The sequence below is a fragment of the Trichoplusia ni genome, chromosome 21 (assembly GCF_003590095.1).
Source record: "Trichoplusia ni isolate ovarian cell line Hi5 chromosome 21, tn1, whole genome shotgun sequence".
Taxonomy (NCBI): domain Eukaryota; kingdom Metazoa; phylum Arthropoda; class Insecta; order Lepidoptera; family Noctuidae; genus Trichoplusia; species Trichoplusia ni.
In genome coordinates, this window is record NC_039498.1 from 1,835,344 (window position 1) to 1,856,289 (window position 20,946).

A 20,946-nucleotide genomic window follows, 5' to 3' on the forward strand; every position below is an offset into this window, starting at 1 on the left:
AACTAATTTCCCTTCCATCTTAACATTAATAACTATGATAATATATTTTTAATATTATGTACTTAAGGGTGTTTATTGTGAGATGGTGTCAGATAGAAAGATATGGAAGAAGACATGTTGTGCCAACCCCAAGTAATAATTGGGATAATGATAATTTCTTAATGTTTTTGTATAAAAGAAACACCAATATTATTAAACTTGTTTTAAACCTACACAAATACAGAATAGAAACTTATCTTTACTGTATCAATAAATGAAAAGCTTTCTATAAAAACAATTGAATCGAGACAATTGAACAAAATCTTGCAAATATTTAACTACACAAAAGAATTTCACAAAACCTGTGTTTACCTAATGACACAACAGTTAACACTTATGACAAATATGACTTTGAAAAGTGTACAATTGAAAGTAAAAGTAACCGTTCAATAGGCAATATATTACAAGGAAAATTAGTCTTGTAAATAATTCTTGACATAGTTTTTGTATTATGTAATCTTGCAAGAATAGGTTGTCTAGTATTTTTTATTGACTTCTAGATTTTTGGATTTAGGCGAGTTATTCATGTCTTGAATATTTACTAATAAAGTATCATCTTTACTTATGGAATTCTACTATATATGTATGTGTACTAAACTCCTCCTAAGTGGCTTAATCATTTTAATTGTTTTATGCCTTAAATAAACCATTCATTTAGAATAAACTGCATAAAAAATCTAATACTAAATGTATATTTTAAACAGGTGCTACTGAATACTAGTGACTGAAGCTATTTATATGCTTTCCAGTAATCTATGGTAAGGTATCTTTTGGAATTCAATAAAATGAATTAAAATAAAGTAATACTGTGTAAATGGTTTTGAAAGAGATTTTGAGTAACATATTTACCAATCTGTCACCAAAAACAATTTTATTTCTGGTATATCTGACGACCTCCGTGGTCGAGTGGCGTACGCACCGGTTTCAAGGTGTCGCTAGCTCTGAGGTCCCGGGTTCGATCCCCGGTCGGGTCAATGTAAAAATTAACATTTCTACATTGTCTCGGGTCTGGGTGTTTGTGGTACCTTCGTTGTATCTGAATTCCATAACACAAGTGCTTCAGCAACTTACTTTGGGTTCAGAACAATGTATGTGATGTTGTCCGCATTTATATTTATATACTAACTGTATTGATTACTTTCCACATTAACCTTAAGATAGCTTTCTCGTAATAGATAATATTCTTTCTTTTATCTTTACCAAAGTGCAATAATACTTACAAGATAATGTGCAATCAGTCATATACAATGTACTTATAATTATTATTGTGAGTACATTCTGCTACTGAGCAATTAAATAAAATTATATTAGGACAAAACTGAAACTAGGAATTATAAAACATTACTTGTGCTTATTAAAAAAAAACATCAATTGCTTATGGCTCCATAGAATTACATATTTAAGTTTATGAAGGATAAGTTTGCCAGAATGATTTCATTGTTTATATGATGTCAGACATGTGTATAATAGAATATTTACTTAATTTAAGCTTAATAACAAACTATAGACGATATTAACTATATGTAAAAATAATAACAAGGAAATGAGAACATGAAGAAAAATATGGAAACATGATTCGTTTTACAGAGAACTATTAAAATAATCGCATTAGTCATCATTATACAGACAATAATATAAAACATACGTCACTCATAAGAGCAATACTTCAATCATTTTTTTCTCTAACTTTATTAAATTTTAACTCCATAAAAGTACGGTAAAAGTATTTCTTTAGAAAACCTTTTTGACATTGAAAACCGGCTCAAAAACTTACCGATCGCTTTTTATACACTCAAACAGTTCACACAGTATTTAGAACGTTTCATTAACCAACTTTTAACAATTATATTAAATACACCTCAAATAATTTTTCACTCAACTATTTTATGACACCAGTTCACAAAGAAATGTCACCGTTTTTATTTTTTTTTCCTCGAGTCGACGACGCACACCCGTTTGCGGCCAGTCCGCACCGTTCCGTTTCACGGTCGGCGAGTTACAGATTTAGTAATTCACAAAACCGTTTATAGGTGGTGCGTTGGTAAAAATTTGCGAAATAATTTATCTCAGGTGTGTTTAGGTGCGTATTCATAAGCAATATGACGGCAATGACCGAGCTATAAGTCGTGCGTGGGTAGAAACGAGGTCGATACATAGATTATCCATATGTGTACGGGTATCCGATTGTCTTTTTGTTTGTGAGTTGCATTTTGCAATCTGCATTGTTAGCAATTTCTATGCACGACCTAGATTAATGGAATTTTATAAACAGGTAAGTTGTTTTATTGTCTGTGTTTATAAAGGCAGAGCTATGAGCTAGTATAAAATATTTATCCGTACTTCCGTTTTCAATGACTAATATTTCATTGGTTGGGTATTACATACGGAGGTGGGAACTTTATAACCACTTCCATTATGAATGGAACTTTACTAGTCTTTAAAATTAAGCGCGCTTAACGTTCAGTTTTACAAAACGAATCATCACCATACTTAGACATTTAACACAACATTTACACTTCTTGTGTAAATACGAAACCAAAGCTTGTGGGGCTAAAAATAAAGACGTTCTTCACCAAGATTTATGGGACAAGCCGTCTACACATATATAGTAACTAATCTTGAGAAATGTCGACTTGAAACGAAAACATATATTTTTGGACTAAGTAGATTCGTATTTAAAACGAATTTTCTAGTTCACCTATAGAAAGATAAAATTTAAATTACTAATTAAAATGTAGAAAAGAAGGATCTATAGACATCACACATTCAAAAGCTTTAAATACGATTTATCACGATACACAATAGCAAACAAATAAAAACACAGTCACTCCACAAAAAGGAAAAGAAAACACAAATGAAAGACAGTAATGAAGATATTTATTGATAATAAAATAATTAAAAGAAGATGATAAAACTATAAAAAGTATAATGATAAAGTGAAAAAAATAATTAAAAACTATAAATGCAACTTTATGATCATACTCATTCACAGATTAAAAATAATTGTAATTAGAAAATAACAATTTCATGCTGTAGATGAGAAACCATTATTTAGAAATTAGTTCAGCTTTACTTTTAAAATGTATTAGAAGTAAGTTTAGAAACTGCAAATTATGAAATGTCATAAAAATGATTCTCTCGAATCAATTTTATCGACAACCAAGGCATTGCAGCAATGCCATCACTAAATTCATTAAATTCTCGCCATACGATAACATTCTTTAAATTGACAACTATATTTATGTAAATTATCTTTATGCTGAATGATGACTTTAATTCATTCAAAGAATAATTAAATGTGATTGCGTGCGTTAAATGCGCGATGAAAACACAGCTAAAAACTACAACAACATAAGCCAAGCACATTTAAACACGTATTTACCTGAAAAATCTGTACTTGCGTCGACATCTAGAGAACAACTGCCAATCGAATCTACTGATTTATCCATAACTTTAACTGTCAAATCTTTGGCTACCTTCGCAAGATCAGACTCTTTGACCTCAATTTCATACGCCCCTATGCTGTCAAAATCGTCAATATTGGATTTTGGTGACACTGTCGAACTGGGCAGTCTTATGTCAGTTTCATCAGTATTTATAGTCAAAATGGAGTCTGGTTTTAAATTGTTAGGAGATTCCGAAGCATTTTTGTCCAAAATTAGCGTGCTTTGACTCGTGAACGTGCTAAGAATAGGCTCAATATATTCCACGTCTTCGTCGAAGAATAAATGGTTCGTTTGCCCACTTGTGCTTTGTATATTGGTCGCGTCTTTTGGGACAGCGTCAATCACAGTCTGTTTATGTATGTTCTTATAATAATGGTTTTCTAATTTCTCCAACTGTCTTCTCGTATCAGACTGTTTTTTCCTCACCGAATCTATTATGACAGGCAAGTTTAGTAAGTCAGGAGTTTTCACTTCATTGTTATCTCTTTTAAAGAGAGGAGAATCATCACTTTCGAGTTCGAACCGTTTGTATTTGGACGAACAATAATCGTCTATAGATGAAGTATCTGACTTTTTGGAATCGAAGAAAGTGTCGAGAGAGAAAAAAGATTTACGTTTCTTCTTTGGTTGCGTGGCTTTACTAAAATTTGCAGGCGCAAAAGACTCCCCAGTTTTATATTGGACACAGATATTACTTGTGTTTACCAGAGATTTCGGGCGTTGTTCTTTTGGTAAGCTCAGAGGTTGCCGATTCGTTTCGATCTTTCTGGAATCTAAGCTCAAAGTTTTTCGGAACCTTTCGTTGAGGTTGGCTAATAGAAAATGGCGTCTTTCCGTCGACTTTGGGGTGACATTGTAGCTCTGTTTGCTACTCGAGGGTTGCGAATGAGGAATGTGTTCGGTGTACTTAAATTCGATGTCGTTTTCAGAGAAGTCTTTGGGTTCCGGCTCGTAGTGCGTCGTGCCTGGCTCAGGTCGTTGGAAAGAGAAGGAACCACGTGTCGAACTCTTCTTTCTGTCACAGATGCAGTTTCCTACGCAGTTGAGCTTTGAGCATCTTTCCTCTGGTTCCAGGGATACCTCATGTTCTTTGGGAATGTATGTGTCTGGTTTGCTTTTATGGACTAGCAGATCCTGCCTAATTTTCTCCAATCGCTCGTCATCTTGAAGTCCCCTCGTGTATTTTGACTTCAGTGGTCTGAAGAAACGGATGGACCCAGAAGTGTGGGGTTCTATAGATCTTCGTCTTATGAAGGATGGCGAGTCTGAGATTTTGTTCACTCCTAAGAGCAGGACAGGCGATTTCTTGTCCTCCTCGTCCGGTAGGTCGCTGGAAAGAAACAGTGCAGGTCAAAACGTGTTTCTATACTGTGGTTTGGTGGGACAAATGTTCCAAAATTAATATGCGTCTTTATTCTAAGATTGAGGAATTAAATTTTCTATTAAATGTTAATAATATCTTTATGAAATCCTTAACTAGGGATCAGTTTTTACAAATTTCTATAGTTTCAAACGTTTAACAGGTTTCGGTCAAGATACAAGATAAGATATGGACAAATATAAAGTATTTTGTGAGAATGAAAAGGGTTCTTTTGGAACATTTGTCAAGACATGAAAAAGCAGTTTATGATTTCGTAATTTTGGACAATTGTGTTATTCTGCATTATTTGGTTATGCTGTGCGCATAAAAGCCGATGAATTTTGACCAATAAAATGGCAAATTAATTTTTAGTTTCCTAATAAACATTCACAGAAAGTCATTACACCAAATCAACATTGTAATCTAAATTAATATTGCAACAGAAAGCACGAAAACCCAAATAACTCGTTTTTGAAAGACCCATCTGATTTTATTATTCTTGTTAAATAAAAGTCATTTTTTTAATGAAACAAATATTTTTTAATTAAACTTGTGTCATATCAAATGTCGAAATAAAAAAAGCGTCTTGACAGGAGATTTGACAGATGACATAACTAATTTTGGTGCCTTTCAAAAACGGTTATTCTAAATAAGTGAAATATTAAAAACAAAACAAAAGCAAGCACAGAAATACACAAAAAGTACTTACGTGTAAATAAAAAGAAATAAATACATACAGAGAGTATCTATACTATGATCTGACATTATTCGTAATTAGTTCGGTTGTTGAACTCTGCTTCAGAGTTGGGAAATGTTTTGAAAGAAATGGTTTACGTTTATTCTGGCAGTTTCTAGTTCGACGTAATTATAGCAAGGAGGTAAGGAGTTGAAAAAAAGTTTAATAAGAAATATAACCTCAATGTTATGATATAGGTAGATGAAAACGAAAAAAATGACTTTGGATTTGAGGTTACATTCCAATTTTATAATAATTCTCGTTAAGATAAATTCTATTGTTTATTGCATACAATAATGTTACCTAGGTCAATTATTACAAATATTAATTATAAATTTTAATCAAAATACTGTCGAAAATTCCACCCCGACAGCTCTTAGAAAAATTGTCAAAACAACCTCGGGGTTAGGTCGATACACTTTAACAGTATTCGTGATTCAAATGTCCGTTATTTATAAATTTTTGTAATAATAAATGTTTTAGTATAAGGCACGGTGTGTTACGCCCTTCGGCGCCATAACAACATACCTACTTTTATAGGTAAAAGACATTTATGGTGTTATATTGATCGTGAGTTTGAGTAATTCAATATCGCAATTCATAAATGTGGTTTGTTGACTGTTTTACTGCAAAAAGAAATGAAATATAGTCAAGTGCGAGTAGGATTAGCGTCTCTTGAGGGTCTCGAAGAAATAGGCTAAAAATAATGAAATATGTTTAGGACCAACATGAACGTGACAACGTTGATGAACCCCAATCTTTCAGTTTTGATAAGTATTTGTTTTGGTATTTAATCTGTGATTTTTTATTGCTATGTTTAATTTGGTTTAATCGCATTTAACTGAGTTTTAAAAAATACGCTAGGTTTGTTACTCCTTTTTAAGTATTTCCATAGACCAATGGATTGTAGGCCAGTAGTTATTGCTATTACGATAAATAACGGTGCCGCAATGCTTGTAAAATAACATAAATATTAACAAATGATATTTCATCGACCTCAGGAATCGTTAAATCTAGACATGTTTACAAAAGAATACTATGAGAATATTACTTTATATTATTTTAACGTATTTTTTTTTGCCACGAACACTAAAGCTTGTTCGAACTTCCATTGAACGCACGACAGATGGCGTTGCTTGTCACCGTTCCCAAGCAAAGAATAATGATAATTGTTGTGATATACAACTCGTACATTTGTATTTGTAGTATTGTTACGATGTACTTTCCCGTATCGATTTAACAAGGTTATTTAGCGTGAGAGTTTTGAAACATGTTGATACCTAATTAAATATGGTCTAAAAGAAGAGAAAGGTTTTATTTGAAAGTACTGTGTATAAGAACCTTTTAAACGCCACTGGTACTTAAGTATTTAGTTCATTAAAATGTAATTTTTTTAGGCCTAACCTTGCGTTTTTTAGAGGACGCAGTTTTATTTTTCTGATGGGGGGGGGGGCAGTTTTAAGCTAAAACCAAGTATGTGGGGTTGCCAGCCTTGTTCCACGGCATCTTGAAAATAGTGCAATTTAAATGGTTTGAACGATATAGCTTTTATACTATTTATATGACGACTGCTGCACTGTTACAAAATTGACAAATATAAAGGTATTTAAATAAAATTCAGCTATAACTTGATCTGCTTTACATAGTCAAGTCGTGTTAGTTGGCCATAACTATAAGACTGAACTGTTTGGTCATTCAGGTCTTTTGCGTGCAACACAGCAATTTGTGATCAGACCGCCCAACGGGATACTAGTGTTGTGGCGAGGCGATATCGATAAATCGATAGACTAGACTTCACTAGACTATGTTTTGAATTGATGTCGCTAGGTACGTTTTAGAAAGACAGGAAGATGATTTATTTTAATTTAAATAAATTAAGGTGATGTCTAGAAAGAACAGTTTGTGTAATCTACGTAGTGTGTTAATGATTTACAATATATAAATTCAATTCAATTACTACTTACTTTATAAACATTGAAAGGGTATTTTTTCAATGACATTTAACCTCATCGTTTACACCGTTGTCTGGTAAAACTTAATGTTTGCAAAGAAATCCATGTAATAACGTACATAAAAGGTTAAAAATTATATACATTGTACCAAAAGTCAAAGGAAACCCGTTTCATGTACTGTTCGTAACTTATACCAATTTTATCGATAGTATCGTGTCCCGTCACTATAGGAACGCCTCATCAATACGCTTCATTAACGATACTGATTACTGTTATACATCAGACATATCGCACCGTTTGCCTAGAATTCCAGATCGACATGAAAACTAGGCTTAACTGCGTGACTAACATTCGTAGACTTCAATAAAAAAAATACTGAATGACGTTTAAAATATTTCGTCTATGCATACCACTTGACAATTTGAAAAACATTATTGTACTTAAAGTTGTGGCAAAAAAGACGGTAATGTTTATTGTTCCTCGGATATCAAGGTGGCTTTTCTGCAATTGTTAACGTCAGAAATCGCACAATCTCGAGAAGACAAAATAAATTTTCATCATAACGCCTACTCTATTACTCATAGCAATAAAGTAGCTATGTGTCGATGCTCATATTAAAGACAATTATTGACAGTATGGATAGCCGAGTGGTTGAGTTCAACACGCCAAACCCACGCATTCATTTATTTTTATTTTAATAACGGTTTACTCACGTGTATTTATCAGGATAGCCCGACTAGTTTGGGACACAAGTGGAGACTGGCTCATGATCGAGGACCTCATTACTCGAGAATAAGTCATAATTATAAAATTTTAACTGTTTAGTTATCTCTTTTCATCAGACAGACCTGGTAACTTACAGATCAACAGCCAGCGAAGCCTTAATAATGTTCCGTTTTGTGCCTTTGGTACCGAAACATAAAAACTATTTAATAATTAACATTCACATTTGACACCAAGTAACGGGACAGTTATGACAATTAATAAAACTGTCACTTTTATCCGGTGTCACTGTGAATACCGGCGCGATGCGTGATGCTATGCCAAGTGTTTATTATTATATGCTTCATTGATTTAATTGGATTTACTGTTAAACACGAACAGGTTGGAATATAGATCGAAAATGGAGGGACGATCGGGAATAATATGGTATAAGTCAGTGCCAGCTTTACGAAAGAGAAACATTTTTTTAATTAAAAAATAACGACTTACGCTTTAACGAAACTAATCGTTGCGTCGCCGGGGTTGCCAGTAATATTCAAGTTATATCCACAAGAAGACCCAGATATAAGACAAGCGTTTTCGTACGCGGGGATCGAACCCACGACATGTCTCGCTTGGTGGGTTTGGCGAAACGAATTAGATTGCTTCACTCAATAAATAACTCCATTTGACCAAAAAATACATTAAATTAACAGGCAAATAAATTACAGGTATCCTAAATTAATAAAAAAAACATGTATTGGTGAAACATCAATGCAAGTTAATTTAACAAAACTGACATTTAAAAAAGTAGGTATTTATTTAGTCTGTGGTAAAAATGTAGCAGATACCAATACTACCGATGCATAGCAATAAAATAACTATCTATTATTTTTAACGGTTACTGCATAACAGTATTCGACCAAAGACGACCGCAAACTGACTTTTGATTGATTCGAATTGTAGCCATGGAGTCTTTCGGATAGTTACAGAGGTAGCTGTTTATTTATAACTAACTTATTGACTGATAATATATTATTTCATTCAACGCAATCTATTATTAAACTAAGCAAAGTTTGTATTTTATAATAGACAACTGATACTTGTATATTTTTAAAGATAAATTACACCCAGACACAGAAAAAATTATCGTGCTCTTTGCATTTATAAACATAAATTGTCCTGGATGGGAATCGAGCCCGAATATCTTCGGTATAGCAGCCAGTGCCACTAACGAATAGACCAACAGGCCAATCATAGGTTTTGAAAATGTTTCTAGGAATGCCATTCTTCTTTCAGTCGTCACAGCATTGAACTAAAAAAAAAAAAAACAAAAATGGCCGCCGGCCCACATATGACAATACCGTCAATATAATACATAACTGTATCGATTTATACTTGTGCAATAGGAAGCGATAAAAACGAAAAGTTTTACATAATCGATTTATATCGATTCCTCATTGCGCTCTCGATACCGATTGTTCTAATTGACCGTTACATTTTGTGGCTTTCTACTTCTTTATTTAAATGTAGCGCGTTTGAAAATATATAAAATTTGCATGTAACGCGAATTTCCGCGGTTGATTTGTTACTGCGAGAATATCGGAATATTTAAAACGTTGTTCAGAGTTTTTAAATCTTTATATGTTCATTACTAATTTCTTCTTTACAAGATGGAACTTTGCTCAGCAGAAAAACAAATATATGCAGGTATAATAAAATTTTGTGAACAACAATTTAGTACATCACTGATAATCTAGCCTCAGGCACATCTGTCAAACTGACGGCGTCACCTCAATCCAAAGTGGCGGGAACCCGCATCATAATTCGTACCGTCCAACCAGTAATTTATAAGAGAATTAAATGAGATTTTACTACAATAATCGAAAAACAATTACTATACCGAGTCTACAATAACTTTATTTACCTATAACTGTTATTAACTGACCCGTGGCTTTTTGGTAGGGCGTATTTTTCGGGTTGATATAGAGCATTTTATTGTTACAAATATTTGGCCTACGTTCGCAATAGAATTACTGAAATCAGTGCAGTATGTCTTGACTCTTGAGAGTAACACTAAGATCACAAACATTACCATTTAATACTCATAATACAGACAGTAAGAATAAAAGAAAGCAGGGCAAAGGCAGAATCACATAAGCAAAAGAAAATAGTAATTAATGACACTTTTTTTTTTTTGGGCTTTGATTTCTCTGAGAATTTTCAACATACAGCCACAAAACATCATGTAATATTAATTGCATAATTATGTACACATTATCTGGAGAAAGGCTTAAATAATTACGTACATCATATTATTAGTCTCCCACGATATTGTTATTACCTAATCCGTCTAAGCAACAATGGTTATAACTTTGTTTGAGGTCGAAGAACTATGATTGTACAGTGCGCGGGAAAATGTATTACAGATTTCGTTTTGACGTTTTAAAATACAAAAAGTGACAGCGGTTTTTTTGAGGTTATGCCGTATGAGATTAAGGTTTGATACTTAATTGTTATAAAAATGTTTGTTAAATAAAATAAAAGTGTTTAATAATAAACATTTGACGTATTAAACCTTATGTAGTTATATTACGTCGTTCTTTGATAAATATTGTCTTGTGCAACACTGAAAATGGGATGCCTTTATTGTAAGAATGGGAAGAAAAGTAAATTTTATTTTTACAAAGTTTTTTTTTTTAACAAAAAATTGTTTAATATTTACCTTTCAATAAGCCATATAAGTAGTGGAAGAAAACGCAAGAGGCATATAAACATGTTAAGAAGCTGCCTTCTGCATTAAATACTTTTTAGCAGAAACTTATTACGAATAAATATAGTTTAAACCACTGTAGCGCTCGCCTGTACCAGTGGCAGTACGTCTGTCTGTAGATAATTTGATGTTCAGGTGAATGACTGACCATAGACTGTTGATATGTTTTTTTTTGCGGCACAGACTATACAATGGTATATGGCTGTTTCGTTTAGAATTTAAATGGATTGAGATTTCTGATAAAGATGATTTTTGTAGAATATTTTATGATGAATATAGAAATGGGTATTGCTATTTTGGTATCCTTTATTTTGTCCAAATCAATATTTTTTTGGGATCTATTAGATTTAACTAAACTTAATGTTACAGGTTATTTCAATGTATTTATTTTACTTGACTTATTTAAACATTAAAACTATTTGAGTTTCAGTAATGGCTGACGTTAATTTTGCAAAATATTTCTTTTGAAGATTGGACTTTTTGAATACCTGCTATAATTAGGGCAACTAAATACTATAAAATAAATGTAGTTTTAGGAGTCAAAACTAAGGTCTTTTTTTACAGACTATGCTTTTTATCCTGAACGTACTCTTTGACTGCTTTAACAGACAATATTATATAAGTAGGTAACATGCTTGCAAATTAACACCTTTTTTAAGTCACGAATTAAGAACCTCCACTTTTTTAAGTCGGCTAAATATATCTCCCAGTGAAGTGACCACAGATCATTAATTAAATAACAATAAATAAATAAAGCAGACATTTTGTGTTGACCTACACGTTAAATAACTTTCAAACATGGCGCTAATTTAATTTGACGGCCAATTGTGAAACGATTAGGGCAATTGAACAGGAATTACGGTTTTGTTAACAAAATAACATTGTTTGAGGTCTTAAGAATTCTTTGGAGCAACGAAATAGTTACTAAGAAGAAAAGAATATGAGAAATTAACAAAAAAAGCTTTGTCACTGTTATGGAAAATTATTGACTGCATGATCTAGTATGTAGCGAAATGGTTGAGGTCATCACACCAAACCTACTGTGCGCTACGTGTCGCAGGTTCGATCCCCGCATAGGATAGAATTTGTGTGCTCCGAGAATGCTTGCTCTGAGTCTGGGTGTCATTGCGCATGGAGATAGAATGTTTGTGAAAGTCCCCGCGAGACAAGGATTCAAAATCAAATCATAATCAAAATTCACTTCAGTAGCACTTTTTGAAGGTCAGATTATTAGACAGCACCCAGTTTCGCCCACCCTTCACCGCTTCCTAAGTGCTTTTGCTGTGAGAGAAGAAACGGCGCAACCAACTCCCCAGCAGGAGGGGAAATTAAATTCCTCAACGCAGGAGTCGTCTTTTAAAAGGAGAGAAAATGCCTCTTTTTTCTCGAACATTCTTGTAACAACAAACCCAATGAAATAGAAAGGGAAAACTAGGAAGTTAGTTAATTATATTATGAGAGCGAAGAAGTCGCATCTTGTTTCCCCACGTCAATAGAAAGTCGACATTCGATACAATGATTCATGTAAGCTTACTTTCCCTTAACGACAATAATATTACAAATACATTATTAAATATTCATTAGACATTAATTTATTTTCATTCTCGCTCGTTAGCGCCAATCGATATTTTATTTAACACCGAAAACATACATCATCATCATCATCCTAGCTTTTTCAAAAATATGTTGGGTTAGGCTTCCAGTTTAGCCAGATGCAGCTAAGTACTAGTGTTTTACAAGGAGCGACTGCCTATCTGACCTCTTCAACACAGTTATCTGGGCAACACGATACCCCTTAGTTAAACTGGTTGTCAGTTTCTAGCTTCTGGCTACCTGTTATGACTGTCAAAAAGATGTTTTTATAACGCTTTTATCAGTATGTTTTTAGTGTTTCAATAAGTGTTACTTGGTCGAATTTAGGTAGTTCAATTTTGTTTTTGATAAAATCCTCTTCTGAAGTAGGAGAATCCGTGTGGCTAAGCTACCACTTACCTAGATAACTTATTAGAAGATCTGAGACATCTTTACAATAATATTGTCTAATATTTTGAAACAGCCTTTCTCACTACATTGACTAATGACTTGACATGAATAGTCATAGAGATTAAATATTTTATATTATTCTTAACGAGCCGTTGAGTCTAAACGATCTTACACAATGCCTACTTGAGTGATAGATTTGCGTTCTTTTGTTTTTAATAGAAGAACGTGGGCGTCTTCTATAAGACTCGGAATAGAAGTTTGCTGAAAGGAAATTCAAATCGCTCACAATAAAAATTATGCAAAAGAGTCCAAAATGGCGTGCATTAAAAACATGAAAGTGACAGGTCTCCGTGGTGTTTACGAAAAGAACTTTAACAAGTGAAGTTCCAAAATGTCTTTTGTCTCTATATGATAGCAATAAAGGCGACTTTTAACTGTGAAGTTAAATCTTTTACAGAATTTCCCCCGAAATTTATCCATCCCAAAAAAATGCGTAACTTACTAAGCGTAATACGTACTTATGACCAAATAATTAGGTATCTAAAAGACTAACAAAAACTTAATAAAATTAAAATCATCTACGACTTAAAATCTACAATTAAATTTGAAGGCATTCGGACGCTTCAAATTAAGTTTGATTTTTAAAACAACGTTCTTTGTTTGGCAAGGTTTCTTGGTTACGTCAAGATTTTAATTTATTCGAAGTTAAGTGTAATAATTTAAAGATAATGAAACAAGTTGATTTACGATCTAATTTATATACAGACAGACAGATGACGATGATTATTATACCTTTTGATTGTATTTTGCAAATATAGTTTTTCAAACTCAATAATGTTTTTCTTTATTGTGACAGTGAAGTCTAATTTCCCGCTTTTAGAACTTTGACAATTAGCTTTTTTTAATTTTACAATTAGGCAATGATAAAACGATTATACAGCCGTAACTTGAGGTGACAGTTTTAGTTTTAGGGGTAATAATTATTTTATGTGGATTAACGAATCATTACAAAAAAAATCTTACGAGAAATATAACTAAATAAAATTAGCGCGGAGGTTTTTTTTGCAAGAGATTTACAAAATTCTGCTCTACATTGCAACTAATTATGAATAACAATACGTATTGTTTGTTTTCGTAGATTCTCAAGGATTTTACAAGAATTGGAAACAGAAGATTCGTGTCACTTGTTTCTAGTATTTTGGTCTAAGACTGGACTATTGCTTAATTACAAACCGGCTAAGAAACACGTTTAGACAAGCCGTGACAAGTCAGGTATTACGTCAACGTCAAAGTTACGAGATTTTGACAATACAAGCGTAAAACAATATGGCGGTTATGAGAATGTTGAATAATCCTTTCCTTTCTAAAGAAGCATGGAGCATACATCTTTAGATTACTGTAACCAATAGGTAAAAACAAAACTTTAATACGGAACTGTCTCTTCGCAAAAATCAGGCTGTATCTCGTGAACGCTGACAGCTAGATTTTTGAGATTTTCAAATACCTATGAGATATTTCTGTTTTCGCAATAAAACAAATGATAAAACCGAGGTTAAGCAAGGCGTTTACTGAAACCTATCTGATTAGAACCATTTTAAAAAAAATGATATTTGACAGACGTCAAAGAGAATTCTCGTATTGGACAAACGTCAAATACAACGGAGAATCAGAGAGAGCGATAAGTTTAGCGACTCTGGCCTTCAGATTTTTCTATTTGTCAATGTTAGCCTGTATTACCAAGAAGAACTGTGTGACAGTCTATTTAGACACATTGATAATTTGGCTTAATATAAAATAATGTCATGTTTTAAAAACTTTCGTAATTTCACGGTTTCTGGAAAAAGTTTAAAGTAATTGTGTAATTTACCCTACAGCAAAGTTACATGGGTACAAAATGAATATTCAAAGATTTTATTACCGGATATAAGGATCTAGTTTCTAAATAATTATCATAGATTGATGCTATTTGATTTATGTAATCTTATTAGATAAGTTATATAATATTCTAAAATGTTAGAAAAATAACAATTTTCTAGTTATATTTGCACTGGTTTCCATTTCAGAAATCTAGTTACGATTTCATGTAAGTATATTTCATCAATATTGTAGGTTTAGTAGTATTTTGATATACCCTAGTAAGAAGTGGCAATACAACCGGCACGGAGATAAGTAACATTTTTAGAAGGGGTAACACTAATGTTTTATAAGCTACCTGCTTTAAATGGTATTTGGGCTGGACATTCTTATTGCTTGCCCGATAACTGGGCAAAAGAATGTACCCAGTAAGTTCCATCTAACATAAGGTAGTGACGAGAACAATTATGAATGTGAAGGCGAAAGGAACTGGGCCCCGATTCTGTCACTGGATTAAATTTGAAACTATTCATATTCTTTGAAGCATTTTGCAATTACAATAATTGAAATTTAATAGTATTAACCGTCAGTTTTCCGAACCCTTCGTGAAATTCCAATTATTTTGTTGGAAAACTGATTAGAATAATGCGAAACGTGCCAATCCATCCATTCATTCATCCGCAATTGCAAATAGCTGAATTGGGGCCCTGGATGCATATGACAATAAGAGGACAGAAACAAGACCGGAAAGAGTGAAATAAATAAGAATTGAACCCATCTTTGCTCTGCAGTTGGAAAGTAATGGCTAAACAAAAAGAAACACTAATACAATTACTTAGAGATATTGTTATGACCCCAGTACGGTTCTTAATATGTTAATTGCCTAAGGAATGGCATGGTTTTAGAGAAGGATGAGGTACGCACTTTTGGGTAGCAGTCAGAAAGTAAGAATGGACGGGAAAATAAGATTATTGAGCCAATTCATAGTTTGCCTTACTTTCAAAGTTGCTTAAGAGAATGCAGTTTAGAAAGAACATTTCTGGTTTAACCGACGTATAAAAAAAACATTCTTAATAATTTAAGTACAACTAAAATGACGTGTGAAAAAGAATGACAATCAATGGTTAAGTTACGTCTCAATATTTTGTAAACTAAGTACGAAAGGTATCAAAACACAACCCATGTACACTTAAGCATTCAAATATAAGTGGCTATTAATGTCAAACAAACGAAACAGAAGTTATAAAAATATCGTAATACGTTATGTTATCACACTGTGAGAGAAACACTATTATTCCTTATCGTGATAAGAGATTAGAAAAAGAATCTCTGTATTCAACATCTAAGGAATAAGAATCGTGTATATTCCAACTCGTTTTGGAAAATAAAACTGAAATTAAGACACTGAAAAACATAAGACACAAGTTTGACCTTAAAACTAAATCTTTCGAACCTTGAACGGTATTAATGAAAGAAATTTCACTATGTCTAACGAAGCCAATGATTCATCATAACAGAAACCAAGCTATAATCAACCGTATACATTAACAATTAAAACTCAATTCACGTAATAACGTGGCAGAGTTTTTTGAACCTTTACAATGACACAAAAAATACCAAACTTAATCTATTACTTACACATTTCATTCATTTTGTGTGAATATCAAATCATTTCTTACACAAAGTTCTCACTAGAAGCACTTAAAACCCGTGGGAAACCGATCTCACTTGAGAAAGTGTATCAAAGATATACAATTACACACAAAAAGTACTTTCGAATATTAAACACAATCACTAGAAACTGATATCAAGGGATATAGGTCCTAAGTTAGGTCCCTGAGGGACTACAAACAATTTTCTCTTCGAGTTTACTTGTTGTGTGCGCCTGCGCAACGTCCGCTTGCTGTAGGCGTTACGACCGTATGACGCGTATTCGAAATTGAGGTATCAAGGCTCGCCCGACCTGTTAAAACGAACGTTACAACCGTTGTGCACAGTATCCAACGCTTGTCCGAAGTCGGGACTTAGAATTTTGTTTCAAAGTGACGCGGTAGTGGATTCTTCGGAATTGAAAGTTGTAGTTTTAGTATTAAATTAGGTGTAGAGTGGTACGGGTGTTAAAGAGAGGGATTGGAGACTCACTGAACGGTATGTTTATGTTGGAGTGTACGCATGGCACGTGCCCTCTATGTGATGACTATCCCATCACAGATGGTAGGAGAATCACTTTATTTTAGCTTTTATTTTCGTTTTCGAATTGTTTATGTATGTTAATTTTAGTAGGGATTTCGTTTGCTTATTCAACGGCGTGATAATGTGGATCTTTTGAATCTGTTGAACTTTATGGAAAGATTTTTTTAAAGAAAATTTAGTGTTATTAATAAAATGGGAAAAGAATATTTCATTTAAGTGATATATAAAATGTTTTTTATTTATTTATAACGAATTTAACTTAACATTAAGATGTAAAAATGCATAGAAATTTTTGTCGATTATTTACTTTACGTATCAAATTGTGTCTCCAAAGCCTTTTCTACATATGTTTTAACAAGATTAAGTACTTGTACGTATTTAACATAATATATTATGTATTCAGTATACTATATCAAGTCTGACACATATAAAACAACGCAGACATGTCGAGTAAGATATGTACATATTTAAAAAGGATTACAAATAGTTCAACTCATTTCTACCCGCGGCTCTATGTGTGCGTGCGTTTGACAATTGACTATAACTGAAGCTTGACTTAGTGTGACAGTGACACACAAATGAAAGCTGTGTGTGTACACAACGTCACTGTATATTTACAAGGGTTACTCACACATGGCGCCGCGCGTAAAGATGAGATGAATTAGTGACGAAGCTGATTGAATACAACTCATTGCTCAGGAAACTGTTAATTTACTCGTTGTTTGTGGATAATGAGTGCGTGTTGCTGTATTAATCTTGAAGGTTCATGTATCTAGCTATTAAAGAACAGCTGCAGCTACCTCTAAAAGTAATGACCTAGCCTGTTGACTGCTGGAGGTTGTGGGTTCGATTCCCATCCAGGATAAATGTTTGTGTGACGAAAACGTCATTTTTTCTGCATCTGGGTGTTATTTGTCTATATTATGTGTATATTTAGAAATATATAGGTATGTTTATCAGTTGTCTAGTACTTATGAGCTTTGCTTAGTTTGAGACTAGATGGCGTTGTGTGAAAGACATTTCACACGAGACGTTTCTTTGTCCTATTTCTACAAAACTTTTAGCGTCGCGAGTAGAATTCCAACTTGAATGACTGTTTATTTTATACACTATTGCATCAAAATAATCTTCGGTAATTCGATATTTCATCCTTCCATCACCAGTGGTAAGACATTACCTAATCTCAACACTGCGGAAGAAAGAATTCGTTGAGACGTACGTCACGTCCGGTTTGAACTAAGCAGTAAGCCCAATTAGCTATATGGGTCAATATAGCTTGTATGGCTTCTGTTCTGAGGTCTTATAGTGTGACGAGTTGATAATGTTTGATAGTGGCAAGTTTCAGACATTTTGACATTTGTTTTTAATTTAGTTATGTACGCAAAAGGTAAAATGGAACCCGATTTTATGGGCTCTGTTATCAGTCTGTCCATCACTAGGATGTTTTTTCATGAACCGTGAAAGTAAGACAGTTATTTTTTTTATAGAATTTGTATTTCTGTTGCCGCTGTTATAAATATTAGAAACAACTACAGAAAATACTAAGAAAATAAAAACCGCTTAAACTGCTCCTTTTATGATTTAATTGTGTATGTTTCACGTAACAAAATCTTGTTAATATTTAATTTAATCTGTAAAAAAGATTAAGAAAATCAAAGGAATTATTGAAATTCTAAAAAGTATTCTTAAAGCTGTCATAATAATTCTAAAATGGCGTCCGAAAAAAATCCTAATAATGCCATAAAAAATAAAGTAGCAAAGGCGCTTCCGATTATGCCATCCGTCAATAAATTGATTAGGCGTGACGATCTGATAAAATGAACTGCACAGGACGTCATTATTAAAACCCGCCCATAGACATATAAAGCAAAGATTAATTAACTAATATAGTATTAGGGCTGTCTCTTAAATAATTAGTATTTTTTGTATGATATTTGGAAGCTATATGGAGGTCTAAAAGAAGCCTATTCTGTAGTGAAAATGACAGTAAACGGAATACCTAATTTGTAACCTTTAGAAACTTGATAAATTGTTTTAAATTGCTTGCAAACTTGACACTTGTAAAGTTGGCTTGTAGCCATTTCTTTAGTCAAACCAAGTAACCAATCTTGGTGACACTTTTTGCCTAAAGTATCAGTTTAAAAATCAACAAAAAAGTATTACCAAATTAAACAAATTGAGTATAGTTCTTATCTAATATCAAAATAGCAATAGTTAGGTTGGTAACGTAAGTAAAGGTTTTTGACACTTAAATACTATATATAAAAAAGAAATTGGTCTAACAATGTTCTAGAAAATTCTCATTTTAAATGTTAACCTTCAAAATTCCGAAGAAGAAGTTAACTATTGTTTATGTATTACTTGCTATCTTACACCAAGCCGTAATTGCTTCGTTAAAACTGGTGTATTTTCTCTTGGAATCCATACTAACTATTACATATGATAAGATAACCTACTAGGTTAACGAAGACTTAAGAATTACAGTGAAGTTATCGAAGAGCCATCGATTTTAACCAAGCCTTGTTTTTTTGCTTGGATTATAGTTTTTTTTTTTTTAAGTAAAAATTAAAGTGAGACGAGGGAGACTTAAATCTTGATAGCAATATTAAAATATGAAGTATATGCACGCAATGACTCTTCGCATATTGCGGTTTAGAAATAAATATCATAAGATCCGTATTTCGAAAGGCAAGTAAAAATGAGGGTCCTGCGCTAAATATCTCTTCGGTCGTGTCAAGGAACAGTGAGTGCACCACTGCACCAGTATTGTCGCACCCGCTTGTGTACTATAATATGTTCTGCGCAATTGGCTGGTGTCTTGCGGGATTAGCCTTATTAAAAAAGCTAACTGTCCTGTAATAAGTTAAAAATAAAAAAAATTGATGTAGTCCTATTCTCAGACCTATCCAATATGCACTCAAAATTTCATGAGGATCGATCAGCCTTTTCTTTATGGTTCTTTTCACTCACAGCCCTGAAAACCGAAATAATACGACCATGTACTTATGAATTGTGGCACAATAGACAATTAGTAGTCTTATGTCATTGCATTGTGCTGCTGTGCGGGCCCGAGACGATTCAATGGTAATTTGAATATTCGTCGGCAGCAGCGGAAGGCAGGTCCAAATAGCAAGGAGGTTTGTCATTGATATGGCTGTAGTTTTCGAACTAAATTGTCAGCGTCCCAGCTCGCTACAACCTAAAATAATCCCACGGGAACATAAAATATATATAAAAACTGCCCTCTGTGTTAATTTAGGACATAAACTATCTGTTTTCGACCAAAGCCGTTCAGTGGTTTTTGCGAGAAAGAGTTACAAACATCCATACACACTTACGATACGATATTTCTGTGGATCTTTCATTTATTTTAAAATTACAAATCTCAATTGTCTGGCCGTTTAGAACTAAAATAAAAGAGGCCCCTTAATAAATACAGTACAGTTGTGATGGTACCATCAAACACTAAAAGTGGACATAGAACATGCAAAGGAATACCGTTCAAGTTTACATGCTTGGTAGACGATAATTAACTTTTGTTTCCTGAGTGCGACCCTGCACTGAATCGCACAATATTTCTCGCGTGTCTGAATGAGCCCAAATCCAGTAAATTAACATAATGATTTATAACGGCCATTTCATTACTATACCAAGACGTAATTCTAGAACATTTATTGAAGAAGTGAAGCGGATAATTGGTTAGTTTTTATTCGAGGAAGCAAAGAAAATGGCTGTCGGTAAACTCGCTACTGTATAATTCGTTAAGCTCTGCATAACTCACAAATTATATTCCCGCGCGGTTTGTCTATGGCTCGACAACCTGTCATAAGTGACATTTAATTTGACGTGCGCTGACATACTTGACACGCCTGCAAGTGTTTAATGTACTGTAAAAATGTGTGTTGTGG

The 20,946-nt window shown here is 33.3% G+C and overlaps 1 protein-coding gene across 2 annotated transcripts in view; it reads right to left on the minus strand.

The window, feature by feature from the left end:
- Positions 1 to 20,946, minus strand: part of LOC113504329 — a 42,570-nt gene that overhangs the window by 11,043 nt on the left and 10,581 nt on the right. For both annotated transcript variants that reach the window (XM_026886589.1, XM_026886590.1), the window contains exon 3: positions 3,422 to 4,815. In XM_026886589.1, coding sequence (XP_026742390.1) covers positions 3,422 to 4,815 — 1,394 coding nt within the window. The remainder of the gene's footprint in view (positions 1 to 3,421; positions 4,816 to 20,946) is intronic.